We start from the raw sequence: 26,782 nt of genomic DNA on the forward strand, positions 1-26,782 counted from the left end.
GGGTTCTTCAGAAATGTTATCTAGCACAGTTAGAGCACTCTGTGATTTTCAGTGTCAGGTTTATTGGGACTGTAATTGTATAGCTCTGACAGGGGCTTTATAAAGAGCAGAGAGTTAGTATTAGTCAGACAGTCAGAGGCCAGCTTGTCTTTTACCAGACAGAGAAAGCTGTCATTTGCCAGTCAGTCAGGCAGCCAGTCACTTTTCCACTTGTTCACTTTAGCCAACACTTTGAGTTAATGGTATGTAATTCTCCATTAGCAAACTAAATATAGACGTTGTCATTCTTTCCAATAAAAATTAGGCCTGACCACCTTCACACTGGGCTGGGTGCAGTGTGGCCCATTATCTCAAATGAGTTTACCACCCTTACCATAGAAGCTCAGTTTATGAAACATTTTATAATACAATCCAGTGAATTGAGTTTTTTCTAGCAGGTAGATTTAACAGATTAAACACAGTGTAAACTGGCCTCAGCAATGTCCTGAACCACAGTCAGCCTATTGCTTGATAGATAATGCCATTACCCCATCCCTGCTCAGCCCATCTGAATCTCACCCCAAGTTAAATATACCAGATGCCAGCACTGCCAGCACCTTGAGGCCCAAACAATCCAACTTAACAGCAGAACCAAAGTCTGTACCAAACATAGAGGAGAGGTGGATGTAAAACCATTAGAATATCATTGAAAAGTTACTTTATTTCAGTAATTTAGTTCATAATTAGAGTTAAACTTATATATTATGTAGATGTATTACACACAGAGTAATCTATTTTTAAGGGTTTTATTTCTTTTATGTTAATGATTATGGCATACAACCAATAAAGAAAAAAAACAAAAGTTCGTGTCAGAAAATTTACATTTCATTTAATACCAATTTATATGTTTGCCGAGTCCTGCTGTAAAATGAAATCCACAACTACAAACTACTAACTAAGTAGTCAGCAGAGGCAAGCATGAACATGACTTGATAAAACACAGTGGATCAACACCAGCAGATGACATGTCTCTCTAAACCATCATTGATTGTGGAAACTTCACACTAGACTTCAAGCAGTTTGGACTGTGTGTCTCTCCACTCTTCCTCCAGACTCTGCTCCCTTGATTTACAAATGAAATGTAAAATTTACGAGCATTTCTTCTACAGTTGTACTGGGGGGAGGGGGGGGGTGGGATCTTCGGTTGTTAAAAAGGGGGGGGCACTCTGGCTGAAACTCCACCCTCTTTGACTAGGTCTGCCTAACAACAGAGCAATCTATATTCTGATTGGCTCAACGAGACTACATTATAATATACAGCCGATGGAATGGCAAGCGTGAGAAATACCATGTGTGGCGTGTGAGCGTGTGAACTCGCTGAGGTGCGTGTGTCTCACGCTTAAAGCGTGAGACTTGAGTACACTGGCAGTGATTTCACAGAAAATCTTACAGAACTTAATGCTTCCCTCTGCTGACAACTTCTGACAAATGGAGATGCGGATTTCATTTTCCAGCAGGACTTGGCACACTGCCAAAAGTAGCAATTGGTCTTATATAACATGCTGATTTTCTGAGACACTGATTTTTGGGTTTTAATTGGCTGTAAGCCACAATCATCACCAATAAAAGAAACATCACTCAAAATAGATCACTCTGTGTGTAATACATCTTAATTTTTTTAGATGTACCTCTATCATGTTCCAAAAACACTGCAAGTTCTGATTCAAATAAAGAACTGCTGCAGATCATTTATTAATTTTATTTCATTTATGTTTTTTGTAGTATTGCCAAAAATATTACTACACTAACACACTTGATAACAGTTCAACTGTATTCCATACTATTTGAAATGCACAAGATATCAGCCACGGTTACCGTTCCTTTATACAGTACCAGTCAAAAGTTTGTATAACTTTTCAATGTTTTTCTTTTTTTATTTATTTTTTATACATTGTAGATTAATATTAAAGGACCATTAAGGATTATATTTTCTGTAGTAACTCATAACATGATCAGATATTAAAGAAACATGAGGAGTTAAAGCACAGACAGCTCTTTACAGCAGATCTTCAGTCATTATCTTCTTATTTGAACTGTGCAGTACATCACAGGAATCTGACCACCGCCATTCTCCCAGCCCCATTTCCACACTCAAGAGAACCAGGTATACTGTAGAAAACAGTAACAAACAGCCAAATCTACAGTTATTACATACAGTCTTACCTCAGCGTGGTGTTTCAGGTGTATTTCAGGTGTTGGCTTTTTTCACATTCCGGTCCTTTCCTTGATGTTTGATGAAGAGTTCAAATTAAAATTCCTTTTGATACCCTCAGATTTGAACTCATTTGAACATACATGAAAAATGCAAATATTTCAATAAGTTATTTTCACCAGCTAATTTTATATTTTCCCACCTGGTGACTCTTCATACAGCTGTATCATTTAAGGTGGAATTAAAAAAAGTGTACAATTAAGAATTCACATATCATGAATTTCATTTTTGTTGTGTTGTGTGAGGCTGATGTAACCACGCCATAACAACCTCATAGTGCTGGTGGAAAAGTATGTGAACCCTTTTGTAAATGACCCCTAAAATCTAGTTCGAATGAGATGTTAGCACATCTGGAGTCTTGCTGGTTTGGAGATGTAGTCTAGACCTACTTTGACTAAAAAAAAAAAATCAAACCTTTAGAGTTGCTCCACCCAAGAATGACACACATATGTGAGCCATGTCATGCCAAAAAGCGCTTAGCGCTTTCACAGGATCTATCATCAAAAATAGTTGATGTACTTAGAGCTGAAAAAGGTTACAAAGGGATTTTAAAAACTTCGGAAATTGACCAGTCTACAGTAAGTCAAACAATCTACAAATAGAGACAATTTGGGACTGTGAATACTCTGCCAAACAGTGGGCACCCAGTCAAAATGGCCTAAAGAGCACCATAGAGTCTCATCTATGAGGTAAAGAAATGTCCCAGAGTGAGAGACAAAGATTTAATAGCATTATTGGTACAGTCTGTAACATCTTGAATATGTAGGATGTCTATAGCAGGACAACATAAAGGAAGAACATTGCTGCACACCTGAAGTTTATGAAAGAGCAAATCAGCAATCCAAATGTTTCTGGCAAAATGTTTTGTGGACAGATGACACTAAGATTGAACTATTGCTGAACTACACCTGGCATAAAAAGGCACTGCACATCCCCCTGAAGACATCATCTCCACTATGAAGTACAGTGGAAAGAACACGATGATTTGGAAGATAAATTCACAAGTGTATAAAAAATATTGTACAGAATGATGTGAGAGTGACTATACTTTCTTGTATACATTTGCACTTAACACAGATCGAGACATGCTGTTCATCAGAACAGACAATTAACAGCTAATCAAATAGCAGTTTTATCTCCTCCCACTGCACTGGAAAAATATAATGGAAAAATCCGCACACTGAAGCAAAGCATGGCAGCGTCACCGCTCATGAGGTGGAGTAAACATTTTATCCCATCATGTTTTGAGTTTATTTTACTGCTTAGGGATGATTTGTAAAATAAAACAGGTTATATAAAATAAAAATAACAGTGTTAAACAAATGATTTCACTGCACTGAACATAAAAAATTAAATAAATAAATAATATATTTGATTAAATATCCAGCTTCTGAATCAGTTTTTCTGATGTTGCTATTTATTTTCTTCTTGATTATATTTTAGAGGTTTTTAATTCGGTAAAATCAAAGAAACTTATTTTTCAGTGGACTCAATTTTTTTTCCAGAGCTGTATTTATCCATTTACTGAATTACTGGAACATTGGAACTTAACTCAGGTCTGAAAGTGTTAGGAATATGGCTATCTGATCTAAAAAGTATTATCAGGTATACACTTGACTGCCTGAAATAGAACAGAACAGATACAATAAAAAATGAATTATTCTATATCAGTACAAGTACAAGAGGAAGAACAAAGACTGGAATAAATGGTGGATTGCAAGTCTTTATTTTCCCTGGAGCAGAGTAACAGGGAGCGGTAATATCACTAATCTCCATAAAGCGCGTCCACAAGTAATATACACTTTCTACTTTTGGGACACTTACAGTATGGATGTTTTTAATGTCTAACTATACACTGTTGCCTTTCTTAAGCAACTGCTCAGAGGCCAACTATCTAAATATCAACTAATCAACTTTAAAACAAGACACTGTTTTTACCACACACCTTTAACCGGTCACTTCCATCCATCCAAGTGTTAAAGGGCAGTTCAGTATCTGTTGAGTATGCAGGATTTAGTAGGAGCTTGTATTCATGATTATATATTTATTATTTAAAAGGTCTACACATGAAAACTATGAAGGAGCTACACAAAAATAAGCTTCTACAAAAATATAAGAGAGGAAGACATGTTTTTCTCTTCTTAACTCTCCCTCCATGCAGCTGCAGCCACCTCCGTCTTCTCCCTCTGAGAGCTGAGAGATTGGGGTAGTCGGTCGGTAGTCGTGAGGAAGGGGGTTCGGGTGGGCTTCCTCCTCCCTGAAGCTCTACTGCAACGGGGCTTGCTCTTTCTTCTTCCCGTCCCGCTTTGGCTTCCGGGAGTCTGCAGGGGGACACACAGCAGCGCATCAGTCGCCAACAAACACACAAGCGCTATGAGGCAGTGAGATGCTGGCACGGTGCCAGAGGCAGGTCAGAAAGGATGAGGCTGCCTCTTTCCCCCTGGTGGCCGGCGCCTGGCTGCCAGCAGCCGATCGCTTTTAAGAATGTAATCTCTCTGCGCCTCGGCTCAGTGGAGAGCAGAGAGAGGACTGGCTCTGCTTCCGCTCCATGATGCTCGGAGTAAGTCCATTTATGAGTAAGAGAGAGAGAGAGAGAGAGAGAGAGAGAGAGAGAGAGAGAGATGGGAGTAGAGTGTTTAATTAAAAAAAGGTACTTGGCACCTGTCGCTTTAACAATATATTGTGTGGTAAATGTCAGTTTTAATCAACACCTGTTCCCCTTTCTTTTCCACTCTTATATGGCAAATTTTCACTTGTCAGTAATTTAAAAGATAGGATAATCTGACCACAGTACATGTTTTTACTCTGTAAGGGTTCATCCCAGATGCCTCAGAGTGCAGATAAGCTGATACCACTCATGGAAATGGTTAAAATATTGCTTCTGTTTTGCATAGTGAAGTTTTGATGAGCATTTGTAAATTTGACTATATATGTAATGCTTTTTTGTCCATGTGATTCTAGCAGCTATTGTTGAATGACAGATGTTGATGCAGTGTCATCTGAGGTATTAGAGATCATGGGCATTCAGTTTAAGATTGTGACCTTTTTCTATACACTTCCAATTTAAAGAATCCCATTAAAAAAAGTACCAAAACAGTACAGACAAACTGGAAAATTGCTTTTGTAGCAAATCATGATTACATGATTACTCCACAGGTTCCATGTTGGCCACACATATGGATGTAAGTGATGGGCCACATCCATTAGGGTCAAGGCTGGGATAATTATGGGGGCTACCAGGGTTGTGAACTACAGATGAGGCCTAAAAAAAGAAAAAAGGATGTTTAGGGGGTGTAAGATAGCAAAGAGCATTGTGACGCACCTTGTGCAGGGTGTGAGAAAGGGCCCTATGTTTCTTTGGCACTGTACGTATGGCAGAGATGAGCTGTGTTCTGCTTGTTCTTGTTTTTGAGCCTCTCTTTGTTTAGGTTTCTCCATCATCCTGGGAGTTTTTGGTTCGTTTAGAAAGCTAACAGGCACACACACACACACACACACCCCGTCCAAAACACACACTCCTGTTACCGATGTGGGTAATGGCCCTGTCCTCCACTTTGGGTGCTTGTTTTCATTAGTTTGCCTGTTTCCTCTGCTCTGCAGTCAGTAAATTGCTGGGGAGCAGTGGGGAGTGAGAGTGCTGCTGAGGCATTTCATTTAGCATTTTCTGTCCGGGCTGCTTTAATATATATTCATTATCAGAACTGCACAGCTCTCTGGATGAAGCCGGCTACACACACTGACACACACAGGCACCCTTTCACAGGCTGGACGGCTCCAGTAGCTTCTTTTATTGAAGAAAGTGTTTCTGAAATGATATGAACCGAATGACATTGGCAGCCCCCACTGGCAGGGAAGTGAGGACCAGCCTTAGGGATCTGGGCACTGAGGCTGTTTCTCATAATGTTTTATTTGTGTATCTCTGTGGCGCGTGAATTATTGAGAATATTCTCAGGCCTCTGAGCTGCTAGCTGCTTCACTCCTCCGTCCACACCGTCCTCCAGTGATGAAGACCATGAAGAACATCGCCTCCGGCCTACCGTACCCAACGAGAAGCGTCCACACGGAACTCGTTATGAGGAGAGGAACGGGCCAGGTGAGATAGCGTGTGTGTGTTTGTGTGTAAGAAAGAGGGTGTGTGTGTGTGTGAGAGGGAGTGTGTGTGTGTGTGTGTGTGTGTTTGATTCCGTATTTGTTTACCTGTTTACCATAGCTCTGCTCACTCCACCATGGCATCAACGCCCTGTCTCCCAGAAGCGTCTCTGCTTATCTCCCCATACAGACAGCCAACCCAACACACACACACACACACACACAAATTCATACACTTGTACACACACACACACGCTCTACAGTATGCATAGACTGTATATGGGTTATTCTAGAATAGTGGTTACATTTCGCATTTACTATGTAAACCTTTTTGATATTTTTCCACAACAAAATACTACTATTGTTTTATTCTTCCCTTGATGTATATGTAGACACAATGTATACACCAAATATTAATATTAAATGATACCCAGCCCACGTAATATTAACTTCCCTACGTCCTGATTTATACGTTCAACTACAATTTCAATTTCACAATGAAATAGTTCTCAGTTTGTTTATTCTACAACTCCAATTCCAATGAAGTTGGGAAGCTGTGTAAATCATAAATAAAAACAGATTAAAAACTTTTCTTTCTATATATTTAATTGAGTACACTACAAGGCAAAGTATTTAATGTTCAAACACATTCTATTGGTTTCTGCAAATATTCACTCACTTAGAATTTTGAATCTACACATTCTAAAGAAGTTGAGACGGGGGCAACAAAAGACAGGGAAAGTCTCAAAACACCTGTTTGGAACATTCCACAGTTAAAAAGGTTAATTGGAATTGTGTATAAAGGGAGTATCCCTGAAAGTCTCAGTCGTTTACAAACAAGGATGGGATGAGGTTCACCTTTTTTTTCCCCAATTACTCCCAATTTAGCTAGACCAAATGTCCCATCCATTCAGCTGCTACTAAGCTGTATATCCCCCATCACAGGTGATGCCACAACACAGTAAAGACCTCCGACACATATGAAATCAGCCACTACCTCTTTTTTAAACTGCCATTGCCGAGTAGCCAGCAGAATCACCAACAGAATCTTAATATTTGCTTTGCTATAATGAACCCCGCCTACGCGATGCGGGGAGGGGAACTGTGATGATGTTGCTTGGGGTACAGTTCAGAACAGCTTGAGACGGTTCTCAAGCCAGGTCCCCCCCGCAGCTAGGTGAGTAATGAAGATGAGTGATGAAGACGAGGGTGGTGATGGGGTGGAGGCGGGTGCGAGGTCGAAAGTCACGTAGGTGAGCACCTGGAAGGTATATATATAGGACCAGGGGGAGGAGCTCGGGAAATTGAGGCGTGGTTCATATCCGAAAATTTTGTTAATTCTTAACAACACTTAAAATAAATTCAATTGCAAATATATAAAAGTCTGCTTTTAAAATGTGAATGTTGAGTTAGCCGTTCATTTTTAAGTGGTTAAATTGAATGAATCAAATATGTATACACTTAATATGTAAATTCTAGAGTATGTAAGTAATTGGTCTGAGACCAAAAAATAAGCTTTTTTGCAGTTTAGATTTTATACTCAACTATGCTTGTCACGCCCAGTTACCATTCCACAGTTCAGAGATCAGCCATTCCGGACTATTGAGGCTGAATCTGCCTGAACACATGAAGTGGATCTCTTTCTGATTGAGTCTGTCTCTGCTTCTGTTACGTGCCACAAGGGCACGTATATCTTTTTTGTGTTTTGTTTTCTTTCTATTTTCTTTCTACTCTACTCCTATCCTGCACTGTCCAGAGTTCTGCCAGCCAATGGGAGACATGCTGAGGATCAGCTGACCAGATCCACCAATGGGAGGAGTGGCTCACCAGGAAGGGGTGGTGCTTCCTGTTTAAATACCTCCACGTGTGGACTAATGGAGGAGGCTTTGTGTTTGTGAGAGGCTTAATGGTACTATGTAGTTTTTTAATACTGGGACTGACTGTTAGAGTATACTGAAACTCTGTTAAGGATTATGCTGATTGCCTCTGTTTGTTTAGCCTGAGTTTTAGACTTATCTGCAGCTGTAACTTTTTACTCAATTCTGTTTTCTCTAACCACCCTGGCATGGACAGGCAAGGAAAGGCGCCTATACATTACATTACGTAACAGCTTCTTTGCCAGATATTGCCACTCTGTGACTTTATTGAGCGTTTGTATCCCTGTCGTTTTTCATTTCTCTTTGCCTTTTTTTTTTACTGTGATTTTTGTCTATTAAAATCAATTTTGCTTTTGCATTCAACAACCTGTCTGAGTGTTACAATGCTCATCTTTGCATTGCACAGTGATATATTCTTCTTTTCTATATTTACAATCAGTGTACATATCACTATTGCTGTTTTGATTATATGATTATATCTGTACATACTGTATATATTTTCTCTTGTTTTTTTTTTTTCTTTAAATATTCAAATGCATATCTTATGTATTATATCATGTTATGTTTGATGTGATCAGTTTGTTATTGGCCTGTTAAGAATAATTTATAGAAAAGTCTACACTGTAACAGATTTTCCTGTAAAATAACTGCAAAACGTGAAACCCACACAGTGGATGAGCCCAGTGTCCTAGGTTCTACAGTTATATAATGTATAAATAAGTCTGTAAAGGACTGGTAATCTAGTCAGAGGGTATTCCTGCCTTGCACTCAATGACTTTAAGTCCCTGACTTAGATGTAGTGATAAGAAGCCGATAAGAAGATGATAAATGGACGGATAGTTACTGAATCAATATTAATTGAACTAATTTGTAAATAATAAGCTTAGAGTTTAAGGTAAATGCATGTCCATACATGTATAATCATGTGAGTGTGTGTGCGTGCATGTGCAACGATGCATGTATCTGTGTGTTTGAGTGTGTGTGTGTGTGTGTGTGTGTGTGTGTGTGTGTGTGTGTGAGTGTATCCATGCTTCACTGATATCAGAATTTCCCATCGGCCCTCTCTGCTGGCATCCTGAAAATGCCACGGCTGGGCATGGCTATTGTACTGCTATTCTATTCGATATCCTGGGGAAAATAAGCCAGATAAACCCCCCTCTCCCTGCAGGAACACATACTACATACAAGCCTGCACACACACACACACACACACACACACACACACACACACACACACACACACACTTTATCCTAAACAATGACAGATGCTGTCTGAGTCGTCAGACAGTTGCTTACGTAATCACTGTGCTTTTCATATTCCGAGTGCTAGACTTCAACCCGCCTTGCTTCTTTCTGATGTGATCATTATGAAAGTCCAGGAGTTGAGTGTTGTGTCTGCAGTGCAGAGAGCAATATAAAGTTGCCAGACAGCACGTAGGAGGTTTGTTGGCTTTGATTTAATGTAGAACTAAGGTACTGTGTTTTTTATTTTTTCAGGACTTTCTTTTCCCAACAAAGAATCAAGAGTTACCGATACACTAGAGCCGTAACACACTATATCTCTTTCTGTATGAGTCTGTATAAGTGCTAAAAATATCTCTATCTGTATTCAGAACTGAATGGGAAGAGGGTGTGGCCTAAATGATGGATTTCTAATTAACATTTAACAAATAATTTTAGGTGATATTTTGTTCTCGTCACTTGTTCTGCCCCCTTGGCAATATTTGTATATTTGTTGTACTTACAGTTTAGACCAGAAGTAGGAAATAAGAAGCCTATGTTTATGTGTAGAGCTGTTAGGAGAGCTGAAGATGATCAATAGACATCCTTTTAATGTGCCATCTATATGTTATCCTCACTATGGGTGTGCAATATCGAATCGTACGCAATAACCTTATAATATCGCCAACATTTTTGAGTATCGTGAACAATATTATACCCTGAAATATTGTGCCATATCACCCACCCCTAATTATCACATTTGGGTACTACTTTTTTACTACTTTTAGCAAAAAAATAAAAAAATCACACTGTTCTTATTTCCCATTATATATCTACTAAAGACAGATTATATATTTCCAGTATCATTTATTTTACTTTAATTCTGGATATATGGAGACATTTGGAGTGCATTATTAGTGTCATGACATTCTGGATTATTGACTTCTGTTACAAATTTGATGATTTTTTTTTTTGTATTTTTTAATATCTCAGACAGGGATGTGCTACATAATATTGTTTGCAATAATACAATTAAATTTTCATTTTGTTTTTACTGCTCTCTGTGTTTGTTTAGCTTTCCCCCTCTGTGTCTGTGTCATGCCCCACGTGGTCCTGTGTTCCTCCCGTGTCTCCACCTTAAGTGTTTTTAACTGTGTTTCGCGAAAATAACATGACATTTTGTGATTGTGATATATAAGGGCCATATTGCACTGCGCAGCTTGATTTAGGGCGTGTCAGTGTGTCTTAATAATAATGACAGGTAAAGTACAATTTGTGTGGCTCGAAATGCACAAAAGGCGTGTACTAATTCTTTTAGTTTGTCATGGGAGTGTTTTGGGTGTAACATGAAATCAGCGTGTCACTTCATTCATTATCTTTAAGAAGCAGGTGTGCTCTGACCATGAGTGCAGATATATTAGAAAACTCGTAAACAGGAGCCAATCCCCGTAGGTCTCCAGGCAGAAGGCAGGGTACAGCCTGGACAGGCCACCAATTGACACAGTCAATTTTGAACACCTTCAATTCAACTGAAAATCACATCTTTGAACTGTGGAAGAAAACCGGAGCCCCTAAAGGAAACCCCACAAAGAAAGATCAGGAGAAGACATTCACCCCAGCCAGGAATTGAACCCAACACACTGCACCACCCTTTTATTTAACTGTTGTGCCTATATTACTGTACTTATTTGTTTAAGTTTAAATAATAGGTCAGTTTTGGCCAGCAATAATGTACTTGAATCAGACAAGGGAAAAAAAAACAATATATTGGAATTTTTTTTTATTAGAGTTTGCCCTATATCATGTAAGGGTGTATGCAATAAATAAAGACTAAGGTCCACCAACACACACACTCCTACACACACACACACACACACACACACACATAGGCCTTAGTCATTTGACAGGATTTGACTTTATTGAACAGTCCAAGCTGCTCAGATAATTGCTGAGCTTTAAGAGCTGTGGAATTCTTTCAGCTCTCAAAATAATTATAATAATCAGAGAGCGAGTGTTAAGGGGATGATAGAGAATGGAAGCAGAGAGTGATAAAGGAGAGAGAGAGAGAGACAGAGAGAAAGAAAGAGATAGAGGGACAGAGAGACAGAGAAATGTCAGCACCATCTAAAGTGTTTCATTCTAAAAGAAGTGAGGGACTGCTTACTGATGCAGGGGCTAAAAGAAATAACCTCTCTAGTCTTTAAATGGCAGAATCTCCAGCAAAAAGCAATTACCTCCCACACACACACAAACACACACACTCTCGCTCTTTCCAAGCTATGTCTCGGTCCTCTAGACACAGCCGTTTTTGATTGACAATTGGCAGATAGCAGGGCACGCATCTGTGGTCATTTTTTAAGTCAGAAAAGTTAAGTCAGCAGACTATTGAGGATATTTCAGCACCGCGGACAGCGCAGACGGCTGTCAGTCAGAGCGGGCTCAGCACCGCGGACAGCTCTAGAGCTTCATTCCCATTTTCAGTAATTTAATTGCAGTTCTTTGGATTTAAATATAAATATGAAACGAGGGACACACACAATGAATTTTTTTGCAAAACTTGATATGCAGGTATGTCACAGTCAGGTACAGTACCAGTCAAAAGTTTTGACATGCCTTCTCATTCAAAGTTTTTCTTTCTTTTCCTACACTGTAAATGAACACTTTTTATTAAGGAACACCTAGGGAATCATGTAGTAAACTAAAATGTGTTAAACAAACCAAAATACTTTGTAAAGCATTTAAGTAAATCTTATCTGAGGTGCTGTTAACTTGTGGTTTCTAAAGTAACTCTTGGTCTTCCTTTCCTGGTACAGTCCAGATGAGTTTCATTGTAATGTTTTTGATGTGTCTTTGCAACTGAACTTGAGGTGACTTTCAAACTTCTTGACATTTTTCAGATTGACTGAACATAATTTCTTAAAGGAAAATGGACATGTGTAGAGAAACATAATAATGAGTACCAACTTAATAATAATGAGAACAGGTTCCACAATAGCTTCTTCCCCCAGATGACCAGGCTGTGGAACAGCCAGTAGAACAGTGTTCTGCCCAACCCACCCCACTGATACCCATACAAACTCTGCACCCTGCACTTTAATTTACACGGCATCTATCAGACTTTCCCATATTATACAGATTTCTTCCCCCTGCACTTCCCACTCAACTCATTCCTTACCTGCACTCATAGTTATTCTGTTACCTACTGGACTATTTCCTCACTTCCACACATACACTCTAGATATCTCCATATCTACATAGCATCATATATTTACTTATTCAGTCTTACTTAACATGCTTATGTGCAATATATTTGTCTATAGTGTAAGTTATTATGTGTATTGTTATTAAGTGTATTGTGTATATTGTTTATACTGTAAATGTATCTGTATGTCTTATTTTATATTATATTTTATTTTATTACTTGTAAATATTGTTCTCTGCACATTGGTGGGAATCTGCACCCTAGTTTTTCACTCACGTGTACACCTGTACTCTGTGATGTGACAATAAAAAAAATCTTGAATCTTGAATTTTTGTCAAATTGCCCACCTCCATTCCCCCCAACATTGTGAAATACCGTCTTTTTAACCAATGCTCCCAACAGGCTTACAATACTAGCGATAGAGGCATAGAGTTTCCCATGAAAAAATCTAATTATTTTTACATCTGGTTAATGGTACAAAATTAGTGATTTCTTTGCATGCGTACCTCTATACCCCATATTGCTAGCATTCTAAGATTTTTGGGTTCATTGGCTAAAAGCGCTGCATTTTGGAATGCTAGGCGCAATGGAATGGGGAGGGGGTTGGGGGGCTATTTGACAACAGGTGTGCTGCTCAGAGATCTACTTATATTTTTTCTTTACTTAGTTGATTAGAACATTATTTAAATAGGACTAATCACTGTATACAACTCTACCTTCCCATCACATCAAGAAGAAATTACGACGAGTTCAGCACAGCTGTTAACTGAAAGCCATTCCAGGTGACTCTACCTGATAAAGCTGACTTTATGCAGCAAAATATGCTTCTTTGAAGAATCTAAAATATAAAACATATTCTGGTTTAACAATTTTTCTTTTTTCTTTTCTATTGTTTAATGGCTGCAGACAGCCTGCCTCAAATTCTTGTAATTGGTCTGAAAGGATAAATGCCCTATTTTAGTGATCCATAGCGAACGGGTCAACTGTATATAGCACAGCTGGATTTAGGTTGTGTCGGTGTGTGTTTGATATAGTAAAGGCATGAAAAATATGCCTTGTACAGCTCGAAACACACAAAAGGTATTTACTAATTATCTTAACTAAACATGAGTGTGTTTGGGGCATAACATGAAATAAATCAATCAGTGTGCCAATTGTCATTCCCTTTAGTAGCCAGAGAGAGAGAGACTTTGGCGTGTTTGTATATCAACAGTGCAGCGCTTTGTGCGTCCCAGCAGAGGCCACTGTGGGGGTTCGACAGCAGCTCATTTAAGGGAACAGCCATGTTATTTTATTCTTTATTCTGTTTATTATTTAGTTAAATGTTGGGGTTGTACTCTGCAGCGCGTCTGTGTGTGTGTTTAACGAGTGGGTGTGTACGCTCACTGGGCGCACCTATAGAAATGGACTCTGAAGATTGACTACCTGATTACCTGAACACACCTCACTTTCAGACCAACACGTAAATCAGTGTTGATTTATTTCAAGCTCAAGGCGCAAGGTTTGAAAATAGACTGATGACGGGGTGTAAGATAGCAAAGAGCATCATGACACGCCATGCACCTTAAATCGTCTAAAAAACTCTTTTCACACAGTTGTTGAGCTGGACCTTGGTTCAGTTGATCTAAACTGAGACCATGTCTGTTGATCAGACCAAATTTTGGTCCTTTGTTCAAGACTGTGGTGCACAACATTTTTCACACCTGGCTTGTTTGGTTCAGACCAAACTAAAAAGTCTGAAAGTCCGAACCAAAGAAGGTAAGTGTGAGAAGAAGTCTCCTTTTAATCCATGCTAGTCCTTTTCTCCTATGGGTGAGCTAGCCATGGCTCTTTGTTTTCACTCTATATTTGCTCTGTCTGAGCTTGCAACATTTCTTCTGCATATTACTGCAGTTTTACATCTGCATTATGTCTCGGCTGTACAATTACAGGGCTCTGTTTAAATCTGACTGAAACGTGTGTTTACAGCCTCTGAAAGAGCACTTAGAGCCAGTTTTAACTGTAAACTCGGAGTGAGCACTCGGTCACTTAGACATTTTAATGCATTGAATCTTTAAGAGAATGACAGCAAATTTCTCTTGTTAACTGTTAGAATGGAGCAAAGAATGCAAAGAATGTCTTTGATTTAATGTCTTTGAGCTCCATCAGTAGCTGTTAACCCTTTCAGATCCAATGAGCATCATGTATTTTATTATTGTATTTTGAAATAATGCTTTCTTGCACACAACTCTAATTGCAACCTGTTATCCATCAGAATAGACCAAACTAATAAAACAGTAGCTTAAAAAAATAGCTAGATAGTTAGACAATAAAGCACCAGAGCCAACAAGGAAGGGCTCCAGTAAGAGTTGGTGTAGAACATTTTATCTGTTTAGGGATACTTTGTGGCATAAAAAGTTTAATAACAAATCTAAAATAATAAAGTGATAAACAGGTTTCCGCAAGCTACAATGCGCAAGTTGTGGCTTTTAGGATGTTTTTTGTCTTTTCTTATTAATTTTATTTAAACAGGATAAGATGCTGCAGGTTTTTCTTGTGTGTGGTGATTTCTCGGGATGTTTTTTGTTTTTGTGGTTGTCACTCCTGATACAGACTGTAAACTCGAAAACCTGGATTTCTCTCTTTCTGTCAATGGACATTCTCTCCTCCAGAACTACAATTCCCAGCATGCACCTGCCAATATCACATATGTGTTTTCAGTTGCTGTTCATTTTGTTGTCTATATTAATCTGTTTGTTTGTATATCTTATTGCAAAATTTTGCTACCGTTAACCTTTTGGGAGACAAAAGAAATATGTTTCAAAACATGAAAAAGTATTTGTTTTTAAACATTTCTTTTGCTTTTGCATTTTTATCATACTTACATTTTTCTGATTATCAAACGAACTTTAATATGAAAAAAAACATAACCTGAGTAAATATAAAAAGCACTTTTTAAATTATGATTTAATTTATTAAGGGAAAAAAAATATCCAAACCAATCTAGCTCTTTGTAAAAAGTGTTTGCCCCCCATAAATTAACTGTGATTAATAAAAAGAACATCATACTGAATGTAAAACATGGTGGTGGTAGTGTGATGGTCTGGGGCTGCTTTGCTGCTACAGAGTCTGGACAACTTGCTGTAACAGATGAAATCAGGAATTCTGCTGTTTATCAGACAATCCTGAGGGAGAATATCCAGCCATCTCTTACTGATCTCAACCTCAGGTGTATTTGGGTTCTGCAGCAGCACATCGATCCAAAGCACACAAACAATGGCTTAAAAAAACAAAATGAAGGTTTTGGAGCGGCCGAGTTAAAGTCTGATTGAGATGCTGTTACGATCTTAAACAGGCTGCTTATGCTCAAAAACCCTCCAATGTGTCTGAATTAAAACAATTCTGTAAAGAAGAGTTAAACAAAATTAATCCACAGAGATGTGAAAGACTTGTTGCTAGTTATCAGCAAAGCTGGATTGCAGTTGTTGCCGCCAAGGCTGGCACAAGCAAGTTATTAGATTTAGGGGCAAACACTTTTTTACACAGGACTATAGTTTGGATAGTTTTTTTTTTTTAACTTTAATAAATTAACTAATAATATATATATTTTTTATATTTACTTAGTTTGATAGTCGATATTAGATTAAAGCAAAAACAAAATAAATCAGTAGGGGGCAAATACTTTTCCACGGCACTGTTTATTGTTAAAATCTCGTCTCTTGTTCTGGTAATTGCAATATCATGTCTCTTGTCGTCTATTGAGATGAGCGTCTCGTCACACCCTTACCTTATAGTATTAGCTGTTAGTACACAACTAGGATGCAGCCAATGCAGATGCCTTGATGAAGCAAAGCAAACATTACCTGGATGTTAACAATATTGTGGCATGGAGGAGGAAGGGAAACCAGCGAGACTCATTTCAGTGCTCTCTTGCTCTTTTCTTTTTGCTCTGAGGAGGGCACTAAGAGCTGGATTTACACAGAATTCCACCAGAAGTAGAACTAGCTTCAGCCGCAACGCAGCTAACCCCACTCTCACACACAGAGAACACACAAAGAGTGAGGCATTATACAAAACAACCACATTACTCATAACTTCATGAATAATACCAGAACAGTGGGGGGGTTGGGGGGGGGGGGTGCATGACATGAAACTCTGGGATAAACAGTAACATAAACACACCGAAAACAACCCGCTTCTGCCAACAGGGTGGGCTCCCATAATCCCTTCCACCCCCCTCCAGTCCCGACGCCACAATACTCTCAAAGCATACACCAAATATGTCATTAAATATTAAATATCAGTTTAAAATATCTGCCAGGTATTTGATATTGTGTGTGTGTGCGCTTGTAACAAACCCTGTTGCTTGGTCTTGCCGCAGGGTTTGGTTGCACTGACAGTGTTGGGGCAGTTAGCATCCATGAGGGCACGTTTCAGCACACCGGTCCGGTTCTTCATCCCTGTGGCAGCATCACACTCGCCCCACGCCTGGAAGTCATACTTACACTCACCTGCACAGAGCACAACAGCATCTTATCTTAGCTTAGCCTGAAACAGTACTGGTAGTAGTAATTTACCCAAAATATATAGACACATATATATTCTAACACACTATAGCTTATATACGAACTGTAAATCCATTACGCAGTGCTCGCCAAACACCAAAAACAATTTTTAAGTTACACTGAATTGAACAGGGAGATAAACAAAACAAATGCTAAAGCTGCTAACTGCTAATACTGTTAATACACCCCTCTTAGAACAGCCATTTTCTAAACAAACACGTCAATATACAGTTAAATAGACAAAATATCCTTGTGAAAATATTTTAAAATAAAGGAACATGTTATTTTTAAATGTTTTAGCTGGCACACAACCGATTAAAATAACATTTTACCCTCATTTCTACTAAATAATACACATTTATTTGATTCACAGCCCAACCTCGGTGTAAAAACACGGACTAGTATGATTTATTAACTGGTTTGAAGTTATTTGGGTGCCTTTTTAGTACAGAACTCACCTAAAAACAGGTTTAAAAGCATGAGACAGAAATGTCTCTCTGGTCTGAGGGGGGAATTCAAAGCTACTACAGCTAGTCACAGTCAGTCACAGCACAGCCAGCGCTACACTGACATCTACTGGCAGCACCAAGATATAGCAAGTGTACCTGCCTTAGAAATGTTAGGATTGAAGTACATTAAAAACGAACATGGCAGATTTAATAAAAAAAAATGCAAATAATAAATACAATTATTAACACAAATGTGACCACTCTTTGTGGGTGTCATATTTATAGTTTATAAAGTGTCTAAAATGTATCATCCAAATAACGTGTTACCCTAAAAAGTTGTCTAATCAACAAATAATCAATTCCGAATACTAAGAAGTATTTCATGTATGTTTTTTTTCTTGAAAGGGCTCAATTATATATCAAAGAACAGCTTAAAAATGGGCAGACTGAAAAAAGAATGTCTTAGACTGCAAGTAAAAAAAAATACTTTTTAAAACACGTCTCAGTCAAGCAGAACAGGAACAGCGTGTTTTCATCTAGTCTGGGACTGTAGGACATAATATTTTTCATACTAAATTGAATTCAAAACAAATTTTGATTCATGCAGTTTTGAAACATTTTAGAATGATCCCTTTGTGTCTGTTTCCCAGCAGACCTCTTTCTCTCTCTCTCTCTCTCTCTCTCTCTCTCTCTCTCTCTCTCACACACACACACACACACACATTTTATAACAGAAAAAAATATATATTTATTGATAACAGCTTTATGAGTTTCACTGGGTGTTTCACCCCAGCACCCCTGTTGACCTGATGTACCAGGATTTTATTAAAGGCAGTTCTTCTGCAGGTCTCACCACCCTGAATGTCTTGTCTGTTTCAGAGCAATCAGGCTGCCCTCAGAGAGCCTGCAGCCCTGCAATCGGCCTAAAATTACACTATACCTCAACCTAATCTAACCTCAGATTCCAGCCTAGATACTCTCACTATATGGTTTCACTCCATCAGGCCCCGCCGACGTGATTCATCAGGAAGTCTGCGTCTTCAGCCAGTGAGCCGTCTCTAACCGCAGCATTCATTCTCACCCCGCAGCCAAACGACCGCTTTAAAATACACTGATTGTGAGGCATTCTTGATGCATGCATAACTAAACCTTTCTCCACCTGACCTCGTAACCTTTAATGTTTAGTGGCTGGCGCTGCATTTCAGATGCTTCTAGCTTCTTTCTCTTGGATTTCCTGAACGCAAGTTCAGTAAGGATTTTTAATGATTAAAAACATATAATATATGTTTAAATGACCCCCGGCCCCTCAAGAAACAAACTTTGCAGGTTTAATCAATTAGTATTTCAATTCAAAACAGATAAAGCAATGTACTGCTCTAGATTTTTAAGTTTTAAAGAAAACCATCACCAGTTGTGCCAGCTATAAATATTTATTACGGATATTAATTCATTTTTTAAGTGAATAAAAAAGTCAAATATTGAGGGCCTTGAGCCTGCACCATTTAAATAGCGACAGAGAGACAGGCTCACCTATAGAATGCTAAAATATTAGACCACAATAAATTAGAAACAGAAGAGTCGAGATGCACATTGAATTCTTTCAGACAGCTTCCTCTTGCGTCCACAGTTAATCCTGTTGGATGTGGTTGGTCCTTCTTGGTGGTATGCTGACATTACCCTGGATACCGTGGCTCTTGATGCATCACAAAGACTTGCTGTCTTGGTCACAGATGTGCCAGAAAGACGTGCACCAACAATTTGTCCTCTTTTGAACTCTGTTACATCACCCATAATGTTGTGTGTATTGCAATATTTTGAGCAAAACTGTGCTCTTACTCTGCTAACTGAACCTTCACACTCTGCTCTTACTGGTGCAATGTGCAATTAATGAAGATTGGCCACCAGGCTGCTTCAATTTAGCCATGAAACATCCCACACTAAAATGACAGGTGTTTTAGTTTCACTGTCCGACCCCTGTAGAGTATCATTGGCGGCTCCTGACCCCCTAAAAAGGGCTGGCGACGCCCCTGATAACGAGTATTGATGCTGCACGTACAAAATGCATTGGAGTAGAAGTATTAAACTCGTGGAAAATATGTAGGGAAGTAAAAGTGGAAGTAGGAGAAGAAATAATACTTCAGTAAAGTACAGATACAGCTTTTTACTATCTAAGTATAGAAGTGAAGTAGTTCTACTTTGTTACTATACAGCTCTGACTGTGATTGACTATAGCTATAGCACTGGAGCAAAGAACGTACATTTGTGCTTTGGAAGAATTAGGTGATGTGGATTCAGGTTTTCATGTTGTAAAAACAAAATGAGCTTTTGTGTTCAGGAAATGAATTATTTGGTTCATTGTATAAGATAGGTGTGTTGCAGTATTCAGAGTTTAGACAAAATTACATGAAGTACTGGTAAATGCTTCTTTAAGGCACCTGCAGTTGAGTTAAGGCAAACTAATTATGGAAAACTAAAGTTATGCCAAAACTGGCAACTAGCAGTAGCAGCCATAATTAAGGGCCATGAATAGCCTGGATGTAAATGTACACATGGCTTAACTGCTTGTATATAACATCTACTTTAGGCCAAAACCAGAGACTGTAAAAAAAAGATGTACGCCATGTCGCTGTTCCCATTCATTCAATGAAAATGAAGCCAAAATCTTCCGCCATGTTGGCGATCCTGCCACCCGAGTCTGCACAGTAGAGACCAGAGGAGGGAGAAAGACTGTGGAGAGACAGCCTACTCATTTAAATAACCCCGCCCCTGAGGGCTGCCTCAAGGTCACAGGCTGCGGAGCGGAGCTGACTGTCTGTTATTAGTCCCTTTTACAATAACCACACCTTTTTTGAATAAAGCTGAATATTGTTTTAATAAATGAATTCTGTGGGGATATAAACATTTGACTATATAAGCAGAGGTTACACTAGCTGCTGCATTTACATAATGGAGGTAGAATTACAGTATATTAGAAAAAAAGGTGATTGAATGTTGTATGTTTTGCCATTGAAACCTATGTATTATGGCACCCAGATTTAGACAAAGATATCCCACTGTGGTGTGTGGGCTGGATGAAAGTAGTAAGTGTGAACCAGACCTGGGCATTCAGCTTTATGTTATGCAACACTATCCACTGCCATGGCAAACTGAAGCATAGATTAAAGAGAATACAGATGGTCTATTCAAAACTAAACAATAAAACAATAAGGCTAAACACAGGTTGCTGTATAGTGTACACATACATATTAAAAAAAACTCTAGCTCTGTGAACAAAAATAGGCGCCTCAGAGCCTGGTTAAAATTTCCTTCCAGCTTTTTTAACCACTGTTATTGCTTCAGCAGGTGTCGCCTACTACTGACCAATCAACAGAGACACAAATCACAAATAGCTTCCTATTAAATTAGAAACTGCTCATTTGTGGTGTGGGAAGAACAAGCTGTTTTTTTGACCAACAAAATCATGCTCACCACTTTCTACTAAACTTTATTCTCTCTCTCTCTTTCCCTTTTTTCTCAGCCTCCCTCTCTTTTTTCCAGCTGCTGCTTAGTTAATTAGTACCTCCTCCCTCCACTCCCACAGCTACACAAATAATAACCGCACACTGCAGTGTTATTTCTGTCATGCTTACTAATGCAATACAGGACAAAGTGTTTTGCATGGTATAATCAGTAGACAAAAGCAGCACATTCCATGTACTGTCCTTTATTAACGCACGCTTTTACATTTCACTACATGCCAACAAAAATAGGCATTGCGCAGCTTTATGAAGAAATTTGATATTTCTTCGTTCTGGGCCCTACAGTCTGTATTAGTTATATTTTTTGAGCACACTTTATCCTGTATAAGGGCCATTCATCTGAATGGATGCTATTTGCTTGTTGTAACTCTTTCAAATTAAACTAAGTATTATTATTTTTATATATATTTTTAAACTCTGAATCTAATAACATGTATATAACTATTCAAAATGTGTACTGCTAATGTATTTACTTCATTTTTTACAAGGTTTCTAAGCTGAAGATGGTTACGAAATACATTTAAAAAGCACGTTTAAAAGCGATTCCACTAATTCCTTTGATTTTCTATCTAAAATGTCTTTATTTCCTTTATTTCAAAGAAATGGTTGACTGCATGTTCAAATAATTGATATTTATGACAAAAAAGCACTTCTGTTAATGGCACTCCCTCCCACTGTTGCTTTAAGGGTCCAACAGTATCTTTGGATTGGTCTGCATTGAGCTTCGTCCACCACCAAGAATGCACTGCCTGTCTCTTAGATCAGGGGTTCTCAACCTTTTTTACCTTACGGCCCACCTCTTTACAACTTGAAAGCGTCAAGGCCCCCATAATATTATTAATAATAATAATAATAATAAAATATCTAAAATCATGGAAACATGCACTAATATTGTGCTTCTTTTGTATTTTTACCTTTAAATATACACATTAGGGTAGCACGGTTTGAAAGGGTAGCACAACTCGACAGAACACCTGATGTCTCGGTTCGCCGTGTGTGTGGGCGTATCCGTGATGTTTTTTAATTCAAATGAAGCAACAGGTGTAGTCAATCATAAGTTTAAGATTTTTAATCAACCTCACTGTGATCTATAGTCCTATAAATCCGTTTTCAGCTTCTCCTCCGTGTTTGAAAGGCTGCTGTTCTATGTGTGAGAGGCTTGAGTGTGTGTGAAGTCGCAGCTCAGCTGAACTTTTTGTCGGAGGGCGGGGCTGCGCTCATGAAGCGGCTCTCTCTATTGAAATGAATAGGATGCGCTGTGCTGGTGGACGGGGAGAGGATGCGTCTTTCTTGCGGACGCGCCGTACTTACACTAAATTTTTATTTCAAGTTATGGGCCACAAAATATCGGTGCTCAATACAGACTACTGTCTCCCTCTGAGGATGAGCCATGCAGACCCCTAGAGGGTGCTTCGTGGCCCTCTGGTGCTCCGTGGCCCCCCGTTTGAGAAACCCTGTCTTAGACCATATTTGCTTATCAAGGAAACTTGTGGATCTGGGTCACTAGGTCAATCCACATTATTGGCCCTGGTTGGTTGCTATTAGTGACTGTTTCTTCCACAGAGTCTCCCTGCTGGCTCTGCTCTTTGCTCTGCATTCTATCTCCACTTTCTTTCTGAACCAGTCTTCTGACTCTTAGCTGGTCATATTTGGCCCAAGCACTTCACTAGAGTAGGTGGCAAGCTGTGTTTGGCTAAACTGCATAATCTTGCACAGTCTAGAATGTGCAGGTCATCCTTATTTAATTTCATTTCCAGTCCCCTATTGTCCATGGTACTGGATTTAGCTACGTCTAATTGATCCCACATGTCCGTTCAGGTCTCTGCCAATTAGTGCCAATGTTCTTCGAGCTACAATGATTGAAAGTATCCAAAAGCTCCCAAAATGTGCCTTTCTTGTTATCCAGTTTGGCAGGCATAACCTCCAAGGAAATACTCCTCCAAGTGTTTGTGGTCAAATAGAATTTGACTGATATCAGGTGATTTAACATTTGGTTTATTTCAACCACTGTAGTCTCTTGCTGAACAAAGACAACTGCCATTCATTCTGATTAAGGTAACTCCACTGTAGTTTTTCTTAAATGTTTATACCCTGCAAAAAACTAAATCTTAGCAAGTGAAAGTTTCTAAATTTAAGCCAATAAATCTTATTTTCTTCTCTGATAAGACTTTTTGTCTTACTAAGCATTGTAAGTGTTAGATTATGTTGCTTATTTTAGGGATAATTATCTTAATCATTCTTACTTAGAATTTGTACCTTATTTTAAGTCATTTGAACTCAAAATCAAGCAGCAATCAAGTTATTCTGATTCTTGTTTCCAAAAAAAATGACTTTTTTGCTTGATTTAGGTGTTACTTCACTCATTTTGAGACTTTTCCATTGCTTTTTGTAAGAAATTTTGCTTACCCCATTGGCAAATTGTTTTGCTTAATATACATAGATTTGTATTAATTTGCAAATATTTTGTCTAGTTTTTGCCAATGGATTTTTCGCAGTGTACTTTTCACTTAATTTATTTATTTTGCTTTGGGTTGAAGTAGCCATTTAATATGATAAAAAAGAAGCTATTTGCACTGTTTGTCATTAAAGACCCTTACTGTATGTCAAGGGCCACAGGGCCTTGTTTTCATCAGTCACCACATGGAAATAGTGATGGGGCTTTTACCGGCCAATCATTCTCTATAAAAGCTATGACTGGACTGGTTGATATTTAGGGGTGGGGTTTAGTCATCATTTACGTAATCCCACCCCAATATCTAAATTCAAATCCAATCAAATCGCAAAAATGATTATTACTTAAATTAGACAGCCGCTTAAGCACCTCCCATGCCAGCAGGGGGCCACCAAGTGTACCAAGACCTCATAATAAAATATAGGAAGAAACCTTAAGAGGAAACAAAATTACCCTGTTCTAACTACTTACACATTAATAATAATTAAAAAATTACTATGAATCCACAAGTCATAAAATAAACAGTGTTCCTGTGGTGTCTAGTTATGGCTTAGAAATTAAAATTTGCCCGGATTGCAACAATAAAGCTGTTGTTCACTAATTGATAAGGTTTCTTAGTTTTAGTGAGATGTCTGTAGGGTTTAGTCTCCTTCTTTATTCTTATAATCAGCTTATTATATTTACTTTAATGAAGAGCTGACTTTACTGCCTTAACTTTATGAACTGGCCTTCTTCCAGGAGAACTTTGGAAATTATTAAACTAATCCACTCACAGAGAGAGAGAGAGAGAGAGAGAGAGAGAGAGAGAGAGAGAGAGAGAGAGAGAGAGAGAGAGAGAGAGAGAGATAGATAGATAGATAGATAGATAGATAGATAGATAGATAGATAGATAGATAGATAGATAGATAGATAGATAGATAGATATTCTTTTTGTTATGATCTACAAAATGTGTATATGTCATGTGGGACACTTTACCCCTGGAATAATGGAATAATAGAAAAACAAGGTTATATGAGTGTGTGCTCACCGCCGAACTGCTTCTTCCAGTTGCAGGGGATTTTGCAGCGCTGTGTTTTGATGGTCTGTTTGCAGTCAGTGCCGCTGCGAGTGCCCTCTCTGGTGCCCAGGCCGCAGTCGCCCTCATTCGCCACACACACACTCCACTGCCACTCCCCACAGTCCGACTTACGCTCCTTCTTACCTGTGGAATTATACACACACACAAACTACTGTGTACACAAAAATACATTTAACAATAGTTAAATAATGCATCAGCAGTACATAAACAGCAAACAAATACTAATAGTATAAAATAAATAGCTTTACATCAAGGAAGTCCTAAAATACCTGAACCAGTAACACTTTACAATGTTAAGTTTCCATAAATTTCCAGCATCAATTATCTATTGAATCATAACTACTTATTATGAAAGATGTTTTCCAGTGGGGTGGAGTGTTGATAGCACATCCAGTAGCATCCCACACATTTTTAGTTGGAATGGTCTGCTAATATTCAATATAATATGTTCATGGCATAGCATTGCTGCCTTTATGGCAAGCTCTTGGCAACAGAGATGTTGAGAGCAAATGTATGCAAATGAACATTGTCCTGTTGGAAGAACACACCAGAGTGTGTTTGCTTTAGTGTAAAAATGTGGGTCAAAGCTCCCCCTCTACTGAAAGATCTTTACTATTTCATGCCGAGACATACGACATCTCAATCTAACACCTTCATCTGGACGCATTTTTGATGATAAGTGTATATGTGTGGAAAGTAACAAGTTTTATTTACTGTAGTTACTGTAATTGAGTATTTTTTGATCACTTAAAAACTACTACTAATACTTTTACTTCAATTATGTTTTTGGAAGTTAATGTTCTTTGGTACATTTGAAATCACATCCAATACTGAGGAAAGGTAAGTTAATGGTGTGTTTTCACAGTATAGCTGGTAAGAGACTTGCAATAACCCCAAAAGACATCAGTGGATTACATTGCTAATGTTGGTTGAAACTAGCAACCTGTTGGTAACTAGCAGAGGTGGAAAAAGTACTGAAAAAATTGTAATTAAGAAAAAGTACCTTTAACTTTGCTAAAATTCTACTCAAGTAAATGTAAAAGTACCCATCTAAAAATCTACTCGAGTAAAAGTAAAAAAATACTCAATTTAAAATTTACTTTGAGTAAAAGTTACATAGTTACTTTTATTTATTTGATTTTAAATAATTATTAAATTAAATAATTATTAAATTAAATAATTTGGACCTTTCAGGCAGTACTAACCCTAACCACCCCATAAAACATTTTAAAGAACAAGTGATGATCCATTCTTTTCTTTACTGTCAAAAAGTTATGGACATATAGGTAACTATAATTACCTATAATTACCGTAATTTTATAGTTTTACAGTTCTTTATTATTTTTTAACATGCCATTGCTTTGCTTTAACTGCTATTAACATGTTTTTTTGACATTCAAGCAGATTGTTTAATGTTTCCAATAAAAACGTAAGGAAATATTATTAAAAAAATATTGGTGCCGTAAAGAAGAACATATCGATGTGTAGCAAAACTCGACAGAACACCGGTTCCCCCGAGCCGTGCACACAGACCCCAGACTACACAGCAGATTCACACAGCGTCTCTCCTGCTAACCGTAATAAACACTGCTGGGAGAAGTTCAGCTGCACTGCCATGGAGAACAAAACTCTTCTTTTTTTTTATTCAAACAAGTTCATTTTTTACTCAGGAGTTTTCCAAAGTAGTGAAGTAAATTAATTGTGTCAAAATGAACTTGAGTAAAAGTAAAATTACCTAATTTAAAAATTACTTAAAAATTACAAATTACTGATAAAATCTACTCAATTACAGTAATGTGAGTAAATGTAATTAGTTACCTTCCACCTTTGATAACTAGCATCAGCCTACCTCATGTATTCAAAACACAGCTGTCCTTTACATTAAGGGAGGCTGTACCTAATCAATTTTACAACAATCAACGGAATATAAAGTAATGCCAAAAAGCAATGTATCTAAGGTAAATAAGTAATGTTAATCTGAACTGATAACTGCAGGTCTGTAGATCAAATTCACACATTAACATGTTAATAGTGATAATTACCTTCATGACAGTTTAGCTAGCCTATGAACATTTTTGAAAGGAAAAAAATATGTCCTAT

The 26,782-nt window shown here is 38.1% G+C and overlaps 1 protein-coding gene across 1 annotated transcript in view; it reads right to left on the bottom strand.

Moving 5' to 3' along the window:
- Positions 1–3,954: 3,954 nt before the first annotated feature.
- The window catches only part of ptn (pleiotrophin), a 98,252-nt gene continuing 75,424 nt past the window's right edge, over positions 3,955–26,782 (bottom strand). Inside the window, exons 3-5 of the mRNA XM_007235066.4 lie at positions 24,632–24,805; positions 16,978–17,130; positions 3,955–4,572 (exon numbers count right to left, since the gene is read on the bottom strand). Of these exons, the coding sequence (XP_007235128.2) occupies positions 4,517–4,572; positions 16,978–17,130; positions 24,632–24,805 (383 nt within the window). The 3' untranslated portion in view covers positions 3,955–4,516. The remainder of the gene's footprint in view (positions 4,573–16,977; positions 17,131–24,631; positions 24,806–26,782) is intronic.

This window comes from Astyanax mexicanus, chromosome 2 (assembly GCF_023375975.1).
Source record: "Astyanax mexicanus isolate ESR-SI-001 chromosome 2, AstMex3_surface, whole genome shotgun sequence".
Classification (NCBI taxonomy): Eukaryota; Metazoa; Chordata; class Actinopteri; order Characiformes; family Acestrorhamphidae; genus Astyanax; species Astyanax mexicanus.